Genomic DNA, 13,540 nt, shown 5'->3' with positions numbered 1-13,540 from the left:
AGTCAAATGTGATGTGCCTGCTTTTAGCGAGACTGAACCTTATGACAAAAAATAACGGCAAGTACGACCAGAACTCAAAAAATCACAAATAATTTATCGAAAACACAGTGTTGAAGCCATTAAAGTTATGAGGCATTGAAAACCATAAAAACACAATCAATTGAGTAAAAAAATTGAATTCATCGTTTGGGCTCACTTGGATTTTTATTTGGTTTCATAAATGATTTTAAATGGGTAAAGTGTTGTGCGAAAAAGACAGCAAAAACAAGAACAACAAAAACTGGCGGCATCGAAAACTCACGAAACTCTTCTGAAGGCACCTTCTTAAGCCCTAAAACCATTAATCAAAACATATGACCGACAGAAAAAATAATGTTGGGTAGAACAAATGTTCATGAGACTTGCCAAAAAAGAGGTTAAATTGTTTGTTGAAGACAAAAAAATTTGGAGTTCAAAAACACATTTAAATTCTTTTGGAAAAAAATTTTATCTGAAAGTAATTAAAACCATTAGTTATAACCTGAAATAGTTAAATAGGTTCAGGTAAAATTGAAAGAACAAAAATTACTTTTAGATAAAAAAATTAATTATTTTTGCGATAAATTTTTTTCGCAGTAGTTAAAATTACAAGCTATTCACCAACAATTGTAAGCATGATCTCTAACGTAATTTTTTCAAGGCCGTTGGAGCTGTCGTTAATGTGATACTTTGAAAAAAGAAAAGCAAACAAAAATCTAGGCAGATATGCAAAAATCAAAATTTTTTATAAAGTTTCGTAGAAGGAAAGCCAGGAAACCCTCTGTTAAAATTAAAACTAATATAAAGAGAATGTTTTAGTTTTCTTCGATTAGATTCCGTAAAGTATCGATTGAGAATAATCTACATGTGGGCAGAAATAAGATTAAAAAGTAGCAAAGTACAAAAATCGACTGAAATTTTCTTAAAACGAATATAATCAAAGTGATAACAAGCGTTAGATAACAACTAAAAACATTGCATAGGTTAATTTAAAAAAGAAGAACCCAATTGGGTTTTTGATTAACAAGACGAAGTCCCCAGACTGCACAAAGAAATCCAAAGAAAGAGAAACAGAATAAATCAATTAAATAATACGAAAACACACCGTCAAAGCCATAAAAACTATGAGCCTCTCTCTGAAGACACAATTTGTACTTATTTGGTCTTCTATTAATGAAAAAAAGATTTGTAATTCATTGGAATTTTATTTGAAATCAATTTAACAACATAAAAAAACAAAATTGCAAAAAAATTTTTGAAAAAGACCGTGCCCCAAAATAATCTGAAAAATTTTAGATTAAAAGAATACAAGATGAGTGCCAACCTAACCTTGATTTTGCTAAACTTCTAATTATAGCGAATGTTTACAGATAGATCAATTAGCAAATGAAATATCTCAATTAATCAAAACAATTGATGCTTTTTTATAATTATTAGAAAGTAATTCAAAAAACCAGCGAAATTATAATTCCTATAGGAAGCAAAGAACAACCAACCACTTTTTGGGGTTTTCAAAGATTGTTTTAGTAGATTTTAGGACTCTACTCCTGGCATATATGAAACAAAGTGGGATAAAAAAAGTGTTTTTGGAGCCTTTTTGGGTGAAAAAAAGTCCCAAATTCATAAAATTTAGCAAAAATATTGAGCAAAGGACCCGTATTAAAACCAATCAGCCAGACTCCTTTGTCTTTAAACGTAAAAATAGTAACGTTGTTGTTGACTATTTTAACAAAAATCTGGGAAAATTGATGAAAATTTTGTCAAAATTCCGTAAAATGTGAATAAAATGTGAACAAAAACAACGTAAGTCCGTCTACTATTCACGAAACTTTAAATCTCGATAACTCACTGTAAAAAGCGAAAATCAGAAAAATCTTTTTAATTCCATATTCTACGCTGGACGAGCTTTCTAATGATACCACTCATAAATCTCTACGATGAATATATGGATCGGCGAAAATTGACTGAACAAAAAAAAATCCATTTGAGTATGTAGTTCCTCCCCCCACAAGTGGGTCGGAACAATTACAGGGTTTCTAAATTACCAAAACCTGAGCTGCATATGGTCATTTGTGATTGAAATCAGCAAGTGAATATTGACAAAAACTTTAAATGACCGAACGGCGAACGATCAGAACAACAAATTCGAGCCCACTAAAAATACTAAGTGAGAACTTTTGAATTAAATGTCAATACATGTTGCATCATTTATTTCAGTAAAGCAACAGACAGCGTTTTTGACTTTTCGTTATTTCCATTAGAGTAATCCAAAAATTACGAAAACCAACTTCAGTCTTCTTTATTGAGTATCTTTAGAAATAATGAGAAACCGACTGTCTTTTAATATCCTTGATTAATTAGTTCTAGGCATCATTAGAAAACCTACAAAGCAGTTATGCCTATGTTTATTCTCATTCTACATCAGAAATTTAGAGAGCCGAACGAATCTTAATAAGGTGAGAAAAGTTTTGATATAAACCTTGTGTGAGCTTTGTAATTTTATCAACATTTGTTCACACACACACACATATATATATATATATATATATATATATATATATATATACATATAAATGTAAAAACATTTATATATATATATATATATATATATATATATATATATGTATGTATATATATATATATATATAAAAGATAAATCGGAAAACTTTTGAAAATTAATTTGAAAAAAATGAAAAAATATTTTACTATAATATACCTGTCGAAACAGACAACCGACGTTAAATTAAAACTTTTCTAGATTAGCAAATCAAAATTTTACTAATGATAGCAAAAGGTAGGACATAAGCTTTGTAGACACATTTTAAAAAACTGACGAGAAGTTAATGAAAATTAAGTTACATCATAAGGTAGCTATTGTTCAAAACTTAGTACTGCTTTTAATATAAACCGATCGGATAAAAAAGTTCATGACTTGTTGCAAAATTTAAAAAAATTAGTATTAATGAAGAATTGGCCTCAACTCTTCCTTTTTTTGCCAAAAGAAAAATTTAGGTTCACTAAATCTAATGAACACGTTTTCAAAAATTCAGCAGTTCAAAATATTACGTCATCTTGTCGATTTTTAAAGCTTGTGAAAAAACGAGATTATTCTGAACTCAAATTGAAGTTGTGATTATCTCTAAAAGTCACTGATTCGGGGAAAACTAGTTTCGGTATTAAAAAAATATAGCGTTGAGCCCAACAAATTTTTGGTTGTTTTTAAAAAAATCGTAATTAGGGTAATCAAAGTAAAGACAAAAACATTGCATTTAAATTAAACTATTTGGATTTGAAAAATCTGCAATTGCTTTAAAATTACCCTAGACAATTTCAGATCCTGTGGTAAAATGAAATGAGCAAATTGGCAGTAAAAGTTTGTCTTTAACTCTTGTTTTATTGGAAAGCTCAGAAAGCCGATAATTTTCGAGAGCAGGTAATTTTCAAACAAACTGACATTTTTCAAAGCAGCAGCTTTAGGGATAATTAAATGCCAAATAGCCATGTTTTGATTTTAAGATGTGCATCATTTAGGAACGCATCAAATTATTCCCTTCTGAGGCCTTTTTACGCAATTTCTACAAAAACAAGAAAAACTAGCAGATCTTAAAGACAATTAAACTTTATTTCTAAGAAAAAACGTTGTCAAACTACAAAACCAACTGTTACTCAGTGAAAAATGTTAAACAAGATACAAAAGGGTAATTACTGAACGCATAATGTCATTCATTGATGCGTATGAAATAAAGAAAATACGGACAGAACAATTTTGTAAACAAAAAATGATTGGTTTCGATGTGACAAAAAACGTAGCTGCACTTGCATTCGTGTGAGCAAAATAAACAAATAATTGTTGGAGAAACTTAAAGGGCAAGAAATTGAAAAAAGAAAAAAACTAAAAAAAAACTGGCCGAGAAATTTTGATTTGAACGTCAATGCAGGTTGCGTTATTAACTTCAGTTTCAAGCTTATAAAATAGATACACAGTAATGCAATGGATAAAATTAATGAGATTTTAATGTTTCTATTAACGAACAAACTTTATGACGTTAGCGTTCAAACAAATAATTAAAATTAATTGCTGACCTTTAAAATATTAAGATGATGGCTTTTAGGCGTAATCAGAAGATCTATGTAGTAGTTCTGCCTAATTTTAGTCTCATTTTACATAAGAAAATGATGATTGAAGGACAATCATTCCCAGCAACTACTTTACTTTCAATCTTAATATCTTTCTGTCTGACTAAAATCCCTAATGAAACTTAATCTTTGACTGCTTTGGAAAACCATTAGTTTGAGGAAAACCATTAGTTAGAGCAAAACAAATTTTAGTGCGAAAAGAAAAAGCACCCTGCTCTGCCGAATAACTCTTTGGTTTGGAAAACGTTGCCGTAAATAAGGTTACCACAGTAGTTACAAAAAGACAGTAGATAATTTCAAATTAAAAAGTGACAGCTTTCACGGAACAGTTACGCTAAGAAGAGTGAAGCAGCCATGTTTTAAAACAACTTATAAATTCTAATATACTCCAGACCTTTTGTGTACGTTAAAAGTTTGAGCAGGTCTACAGAAGAATATCGCTGTAACTCTCGCAATTTTTGAAAATTTGCAATTTAAAATATCCTAAAAAATCAGCTCCGTGAGAATTTTCCAATCGCTTTTCCAAATACCAGAGCAAGAATCAAAATCTTTTCTCAGAACTGAAATTGATTTTTTGGTTTTTTCGAAAAGCAGTAAACTGTAGAAAACTAAGCTCAAGAAGAAAACAGAGCACTGCACTCATTTTGGAATTTGGAAAAGTTTTTTTTTAAATAGAGGGAGAAAAGTAATGATGAAAATTTTGTAGATCAATTTAGAGAATGGCAACTAATGATTGGAGGATAAACCACAGGAAGACAAGTGAGGCAGTCATGGTTGAAAACTTAGAATAGTTTTCAGTGTCAACCAGACAGCATTAAAACGCTGTTCAAAAACAGAGAAAAAACATGATCCTACTATTATTTTGCTCATTTCAATTTAGATAGACAAAAAGACTTTAAAAAACTATGCAAAAATTCCCGACTATTTGTAGAGTTGAAATGATCAAAGCAGCAGTAAGAATTTAGTTGCAACTCTCTATTTTTCAAAAGCTGACAAACTTAGATTCAATTAAATTATTGAATACTTGTTGAAAAAATTAGTTGAAGAAAAAAATCCCTCTGCTTTGAGGAGCCATTTAAATAAGTAGGCGCAGTAATGTGCAATTGCAAATACTGTTCCGACCCGACTCAAACAATTTTGATTTAATTGTCTACAAATCAGAAAAGATTTTTCAAAGTTTTTTCAAAAAACAATAGGTGTATTCATTTAAAAAACATTAAGCTCAAACCACTGTACATTATAAATAATGATTTGCTAGAGGGCTAATTTTATCCTTGAGGAGACTAAGAAACAAGACCAAGAAAACAATCATTAAAAACAACATCAATTAATTACAAACGAAACACAACGTGTGTCTATTTAGAAGACTTAATGACAAAGTCCAAGTAACATCCGATGAAAACTAAACCAATGAATTTGATTTGATTTTCATCAGAAAATACATTGGATTTGTCCCTATTGAGAATAATGAAATTAAAGACAGAAAACAAAAAGGGGCGAAATTAAGAAATACGTTTATACTTTTTGAAAACAATTAATTTTAGTGCTGAAAAACGTTATTTTTACCCTGAAAGCATTAAATGGCTTCCTTTTTTACGTCCAAAAAAATCATTCGAAATTTCTAATAGTGCAGAATTTATCAAGACTACAAAAAGAGCGTAAACAGGCAAAAAAACTAATTAAATGTTGGGAGAAAGTGTTGTCGAAGCCAATGAAGTTTTCATATCTAAAAGTGATAGAAATAAAATATAGTACAAAGCACCGTTTCTTAACTCAATTATTGTGATATATTACTTTTTTCACAGATATATCTGTAATGTGTTTATTGAAAGGTACCGCATAAAAAAATTGAGAATGTCAAAAAAAAGTGTTAAAACTCGTGGTATCAACGTCAAAAAACAAATGTTAATATAACAATACAGCACTGAAGACGCCAATAAATTTTGGGAGAAATTCACTGGTGCGTCTCTTTTTGCTGACACTTTGCTAAAATGTGACAGAAATATGATTATATTACTTCAAAGAAGAATAAAATCGGTTTTCAACTAATAAAGTAAGTATATCAACCTGTTAATGCTTACGAAACCAATTGGACATGTTTTTCGAGACAAAATTGTCAACGAGTACAGGCGAAACTTTTATTTTCACATTTAATTAATATTTCAATAATTGAATTGGGATTTGAAATTATTCTGGTTTGTAGTTAACATTGAAAAAATCAAAAATGCAAAAAAAAATTACAGTGCTTCTTTACACTCCAAATAATTATTGAACCGCAAAGTCCAACAATTGGCCCAAAATTTTTCTGGCTTTGCTGCTCAACCAATAAAACAAAAAATATTAACAAACTGCCGACATAAATAATTTGACAAAAACAATTTCATTTTATCAAGAATAAACGACGAATTTCGAATATTTATTGAGTCATAAAGGCGAAACACCATTAGGTTTCAACTGAAAGCTATAGATTATTCCCTTAAAAACTAATTGAAAAGCGCGCTAGATTTTTGATTAATCAGACTCAGTCATAAGTTTAAAGACAAGGAACATCAGATGCTGTCAAACTGGAAAAAATTACGAAAACATCTCTTCGGAGCTATAAAAAATCTCGAGCTTTACTCAGAGAACACAATACTTATTCAATGAGTTTCAGTTGAACCTGATAAACATAAATGTGACTTCCAAATTTTGACTGTCTATTTGAAAACACATGTGTCTAGGTATTGAAAAAGTGCATGAAAGTGTTTCAAAAGTGATAGACTCAAAAAAAAAATCCGAAAGTTTTCATTGAAAAAATCAACGGTTAGACAAAAACTGTCCCTGCTATTGCTGCGCCGCTGTTAAAAGGCAATATTGTTTGGAATAAATGCGTAATAGATTTGTTAGCAAACCAATAACCAACATGCAATATATCAGTATGCATTTTCGAAAAATATTGATATAAAATGGCAAGAGGCAGGTAATATATGAGTTCCAGGACACTTTCTATAAAACTGAAGTTTACAATGGCCCGTATTTGGGTAAACAATATTGTGTTAGCAGTTTTTATGTCAGCATTACCCGTTCGATTTTGACAAAATGGACTAAATAAGCAAATTCGATGCCGTTTTTCTCGAGCAAATGAAAAATCTGAATTTTTCGAAACTTATTTATAATTTCAGCCAAAATAGTTGGTTCTAATATTTCAGCAAGTCCATTTCTTCTTAATACTTAAAACCAATAAAACTAACCTTAACAAATTGTTATAAGAATAAAAAAATTGTTATAAAATGTGACGAAAATTATGAATCAAAAGTCCGCAAAATGGTTAACGTTCAGAAAAATTAAACCTCCGTAACTCACCGGAAAACGCGCAATTGAAGACAATTCCATTGAAACTCTACGAGATACCACGCACGCTCTACAATGAATATATTGATCCGTGAAAATTGACTGAACAAAAAAAACCGTTGGGAATATAGTTCCTATCCCACTAAAGTGGGTCGGAACAATTACATTTCTAAAGCAAACAGGATTTGAAATTTGTTGATTTGGTTTTTCTGGAAAATTGCATTCCAATTATCTCCAATGCTTGTAAAACTCATTCTAAAGTTCCTTTAGGATTTTTCGTGGAGAATGAAACTGCTTGAAATGAAATTTTCTCTGCCGTTTTTCTTATGCTCTGTTGTGTGATTCTAATAGAACGCTGTGAAATTTTGCATGTTGATTTATATAAATCAACTTGATGCATTTTATATAAATATTTCTTTAAAGAAAATTAGAATAATATATTATTTATAAAAACTCAGATATAGAAACTGCAATGTATTTTATATTTATAAACTTATTTAAATAAAGTTGATGCATATTATAAAAAATCTTTATTTAAAATATATTACGACAATCTATTATTTATAAAAATTCAGATAAAGAAACTTCAAATTATTTTATATAAATATTATAAACATTGGTATGGCAGCACGCGTTAATGCTAAATTAATGAATTTACAATACTTTCAGAACTAAGTTTTTCTCAAGGACAAAAAACTCTGGGTCCTTTTCAAGAAGACAGCTCAGAAGACCTTCTGTGACTCGGTTTATAAATTAGTTTTCTTTTTATACATTAAATTAGTTTTATGCGTGTTTACGATCGATCAGAATAAAATCACCAAAAAATTGAATATATCCGTACGTTAAGTGAATAAACTAGCCTGAAGGGCATGGCCACCGCTAGCTTGAGCTCTCAATCTGAAAAAAATACATTAAAACTTTGTTCATGCTGGCAAATAAGACAAGGCTCAAACTTTTGTACAAAATTTTCAATTTTTACACAATTGGCTTGAAGATAAATTTTTTATTGGACGTACAGATATACAGATCATACATTTGCTTAGTAATTAAAATAACTTAAATAAGCGAATAATTACATCTGCTTATGAAATGATAGAGTACCTTAAGATGTATGACTGTAACGTGTATATTGGTCACAAACGTCTGTCATAAATGAATAGCTGTTTAACCAACTTTCTCTTGGTCTACAAAATATCCCAATCAATACAAATATTAGCTATCAAACTACAAATTTTTTAAGCTCGATTGCACAGAAATTATTCATAGTAAAATCTACAAGAATTTCTGAAAGAAGCAAATACAATGCAAATGGTCATTATATCAGCAATGTAAAAACTAGTCATCAAACTATTTTTTTGGTACTCGAATTTAAGTAACTTTCATTATGTTTTTTTGTATTGACTTTATTAAACTTTTTAACCTCATAAATTTATTAGTATAGACCCAGAGAGCGCTGCTTTTTCTCTTCAGATTGATAATTTGGCTCTCTAATCTCACTTTTTTGAGTTAATACTATAGTAATAAACTCCCCCCCCCCCCCTCACCACCACAAAAAAGTGAGATTAGAGAGCCAAATTCAGACCATAAAACGAGAAACTGATCAGCACTGTGTTAGGTTAATTATCATCAGTAAAAGCAAAAGAAAATCATTTTTAGAGCCAATCGAAAAACGCCGCAAAATGTTGGTTGTGATACTTGTCGCTTTCTGGTCAGTTTTCACCAGCTCCTCCGCCTCTGAATCGACGCTTCTGGATGACTTGACGACGTTGGTTGGAGAAGACGCGTGCTCTCCCCAGATCAATCTGACAAGGTTTGCATGCATTTTCACCAACCAACACCCCACTCCCTTCAATCGTATAGTCAATCGGGCACAGCCCCCTCTTCTCTAATTGGAATTTTTTCATATTTTGTATGGCTTACACGAGACAAGAAAGCTTTGTTATAATACTCCATTAGTAGATGAGATATCGGGTATTAAGTTTCGCTCTTTTACGTGCCTAATAGCCGGATTTTGCAGGTAATGATTATTTTGATCTCAGTAACATGGGGTTGCATTTGCATTGATTTTTATTACCACTTGATTAAATTAATGCTCTAAAAATTAAATTCAAAACCAGTCCAAGTTAGTGAAGGCGAGAGTTTAGTTAGAGCCCTTATCTCCAGATTAAAATGAATAAAAACTCTATAGATACATTTTGAAATAATTTTTGGTCATCATTCAAACAAAAAAATGTTAGTGTTTTGGTCCTAAACCTATAGGAACTCTATTATGTGAGGTTCGTTACGTGACCACTTCCGATCTTGCCTAAGCTAGAACAGACAAAAAGTATTTTTTTACATTTTTAGGCAATACTTATCAAGACCAGTTTTTGTTCCGACCCCTCTTGAGGGGGTGGAGGAATTATTTACTCAAATTTGTTCGTCTTCAGTCAATTTTGACCGATCGATATATTCATTGTAGAGAGTTGTGTGGTATCAATAAAAAGCCCGTCCAGCAAAGAACATAGAATTAAAAAGTTTTTATGATAGTCGTGTTCTAGAACGAATACTCGATGTTTAAATTTTTGTGAATTTCAGACCGAAATTTTTATTCAGATTTTCAGGAATTTTTGCCTAAATTTTCGTCAATTTTGCTATAATGTGTAAAAATTGTTATGAATAGTGTTGTTGAATTTCTTATTACAGACAAAAAATATCTTGTAACAGACAAAAAATATCTAGCAGGAAATAAGCTCCTTCAGTCCACTTTGATTAAATTTGCCGGAAGTACACACAAAAAACCACTAGAAGAATCTTCTGAAATTCTAAAGGGGCTAGTCTTACATCCATTTCAATTGAGAGTGCTCTGTAGTTTTTTTTGGTAACTTTACTCCATGATTATCAAATACGCAACATTTTTTTTTATTTTTGCAACTATCAAACAATCTATATAAAAATTTCTGCAAAATTAGGTGTCCGAGTGGACAAAGAACAACTAAAACAATCTTTGTGAACTACAAAGGGAGCTATTTCTACTTCGTTTGAGTGTAGTCTGGAATTAAAATTTTTGCTAACTTTAATGAACAGCATTAGCAGGGTTGGTTTTGACACAATCTCGGACTGCTACAATCGAAAAATAAATTGAATTGTAGTCAGTTGGTCTTTCTTTTATTATATTAATTTTTGTCTCTTTATATTAAATAAAGAACAGAACATTTCAAATCAAAGTGGGTCCATTTGGCTTCCTAACCAACTTCAAAATTAAAGTATCTATTCTTTTACTTGAAAGCGTACGGTCGTTTTGATTTTTTGAAAAAATTATTTTTAATAAACAAGGGTTTATTGAAGTTTGCAACTATTTTTTTCTTATTTTGATCAACTTGTAGCTTACTATCAGCAAAGAATGAAATTTTTTTCTTTCTAGTAAATTAAAATTAATCTTTTTTGCAGTTTTATGCGTTAAGATTTCCTTTTTGGCTTCGACACAATTAAATTTCAGTTTTGTTTATTTTTAGGCATTTGCCCCTTTTTTTCACGCTTTTTTCCTCGTTTTCTTAATTAATTACATTAGTGAAAGTTCAAATATCACATTATTGGCGTTCAAAATAAGTCTGATTAAATGTATTTAGGCTTTTAAAGGCATAGATCAAGGTTTTAACGGCTTCGAAACCTTTCTCTCGAGGAATTTAAATGAACTCTTTTTACTTTTGTCTTTAACTGTCGTTTTTAATTTGTCTGTTTAGACGTACGAAATTTCCTGGATAAAGACAGGTCTCTATGGCTTTTCATTTAGGAAGAGATGAGCTTATATTTTAATTTTAGTAGATAGCTGATGGCTTTCATGAATTTGAAAATAATTGTTTCCAAAAAAAAACACTTTTTAACTTCGCAATTTTATTATTTTTATTTGTATCTTTGTTATTTGGTCTCGTTAAATACTGGTCATATATGACATTATTGGTCTTAAGGCAGGGCGCAAATATAAAAAAATTTTATTTATTTTTTTCAAGAAACTGTTATGACGTTACTGGCTTCGACACGGGTTTTTCTCAAAAAACGTAAATTAAATTTTAATTTTTGTCATGCCTGATTTCCTTTTTTGAAGGTCACTCATATTCTGAACTCTTACAGGTCTGAATGGTTTTTGAAAAAATAAACACACATATTTAATCTATGTCATTTTGTATTTAATGGCTTTCATAACTGTCAAAAACATTTTTCCGAAAAAAAAACAAAGTTTTACTTAATTTTGCACTTTTCTTCGTTTTTGTCTCTTTTTCACTTAGAATCATAAAAGAGTGGTCACCTACCACATTATTGACGTTTGAAGACGTTTTCAAACGTATATTCAGGTGTAAAGTATTAATTTACGGGTTCGAAAACGTTTTCCCACAAGTTTAAATTGAAGTTTTGTTTGTTGTCTCTATTTGTTGTTCTTTTTATAACCGCACAAAAAAAATGAGAATTGACACACCTTATTGCCCTGCTTAAGAAGCAAAGGTTATCATATTCTTGTTGGATGTTTTGAGTTGATATCTATTGGTTTTCATTACACTTAAATATTTTGTTTTAAAAACTTAAGCGAATTTTTTTAACTTTGCTGTTTTTGTTTTTGTTTGTCTAATTGCTACCAAACTTTTTTAGAAACTGGTCACATATCTGTCTTAGTGAAGCAGAAGTTATTTTGTTTAGTTTTAGTTTTTTTGACACCATTTAGACTTTGTTATTAATATTTTTATGGAAATATTGTTTTGTATGTAATTAATGTTGTTGTTATTTGATTTTGCTGTTCGTCTTGACTAGCTGTCTTAATGGTGTCAGATTTCATCATTCTAAAGCGGCATTTTTATCTCTACTAAAATTTTTGCAGACGCAGCAATCTTTTTGTTCATACGTCTTTTTTTTAAGAAAAATATTTGATTTTGGGGGAGGGGGGTTTCTATCTATTCCTTATTTGGTAGACAGTTATGCCAAAATTGTGAATGAGAGGGGTCGGAACATTATGTGCGGCCGCATATTACTGAGCTTCTTTATAGTTCTAAACAGTGAAATTATAAAACCAGCTCACAGCTGTGCTTGTCTCGTATGAAATTAGAATCATGTTCAAACATTGAGAATTACTGAAATCTGATTTGGGGTAGATTGGTTACTGCAATTTTTACATTTTATTTTCTTTGATTAAATTGGAAACAACAATTTTGGAGGCCAAAAAAAATGTTTTTACGTTGGTTGCTTCCTGCCTTTCAGTAAACTATTCCTATAAAAAAAAACTATAAGAGGGCGTCACACGACTGTTTTCTGAATCATCAGGTAAAACAACACATTAACAGAGAGAGGGAGAGAGAAGCAATTAAACCATATTTAAGATATGCTTTTAAAAGAATCGAATCTAACACCGATCAGTAATATCACAATTATGTAGATAGCACCTGATAATTTTCAAATATTAAAACATTTCTGGGGGTAAAATTCACCAATTAAGATGAGAAGAGACGCATTTATGGTGCAGAAGCAGTTTTTTGACGGTTTACATTCCGACATATCCCCTCACCGATTCTACTGCTCAAACCCAAAAGCCCTCTAAATTCACCCCCTAGTGCTAACCTCTCAATGCTCGAGGTTACTATGTTTACTACGGAAGGCAATCATTCAGTGGTAAGGTCAGTTCTCGCCAATTTTATTTGGTTATATTTACCTTTTTGTGAACATATGACTATTTGATCTATTGTGGTTGTGCTTATCAATTGACTTGTTACCTCCTGTGAAGTGAAATAGAAGTTCTCATTGAGAGGAAGAATCGATGGGAAAAACCAGGATATGTTATGAAAATCATAAAAATCAAAAAACCATAGGGCCATGAAACATAACAAAATAGAAAAGCAAAAAAAGATCCCCAAACATCACTCGCAAATCATAGCGTGAATACTAATACATTTCTGCGCACTTAGTACTCCACAGATTAATCCACCTAAAAAATCAGGTCAATTTATTTGAACTGTGCGTGTATTTTGAGTTCATACAGAGTACCTACAGTATATTTAATTTAGGGTAACTTCACTTAAAAATAGCATGTGTT

The 13,540-nt window shown here is 30.6% G+C and overlaps 1 protein-coding gene across 2 annotated transcripts in view; it reads left to right on the top strand.

The window, feature by feature from the left end:
• The first annotated feature begins 8,828 nt into the window (after window positions 1–8,828).
• Window positions 8,829–13,540, top strand: part of LOC142338558 (uncharacterized) — a 40,033-nt gene continuing 35,321 nt past the window's right edge. Inside the window, exons 1-2 of one of the 2 annotated variants that reach the window (XM_075388349.1) lie at window positions 8,829–8,843; window positions 9,054–9,295. In XM_075388349.1, coding sequence (XP_075244464.1) covers window positions 9,165–9,295 — 131 coding nt within the window. In that variant the 5' untranslated portion in view covers window positions 8,829–8,843; window positions 9,054–9,164. Of the gene's footprint in view, window positions 8,844–9,037; window positions 9,296–13,540 lie in introns of those variants that run through there. The other variant, XM_075388348.1, reaches the window with a different exon arrangement.

The sequence above is a fragment of the Convolutriloba macropyga genome, chromosome 4, assembly GCF_964194025.1.
Source record: "Convolutriloba macropyga chromosome 4, txConMacr16.3, whole genome shotgun sequence".
In the NCBI taxonomy this organism is placed as follows: domain Eukaryota; kingdom Metazoa; phylum Xenacoelomorpha; order Acoela; family Convolutidae; genus Convolutriloba; species Convolutriloba macropyga.
This window is presented reverse-complemented; position numbering and strand designations above follow the sequence as displayed.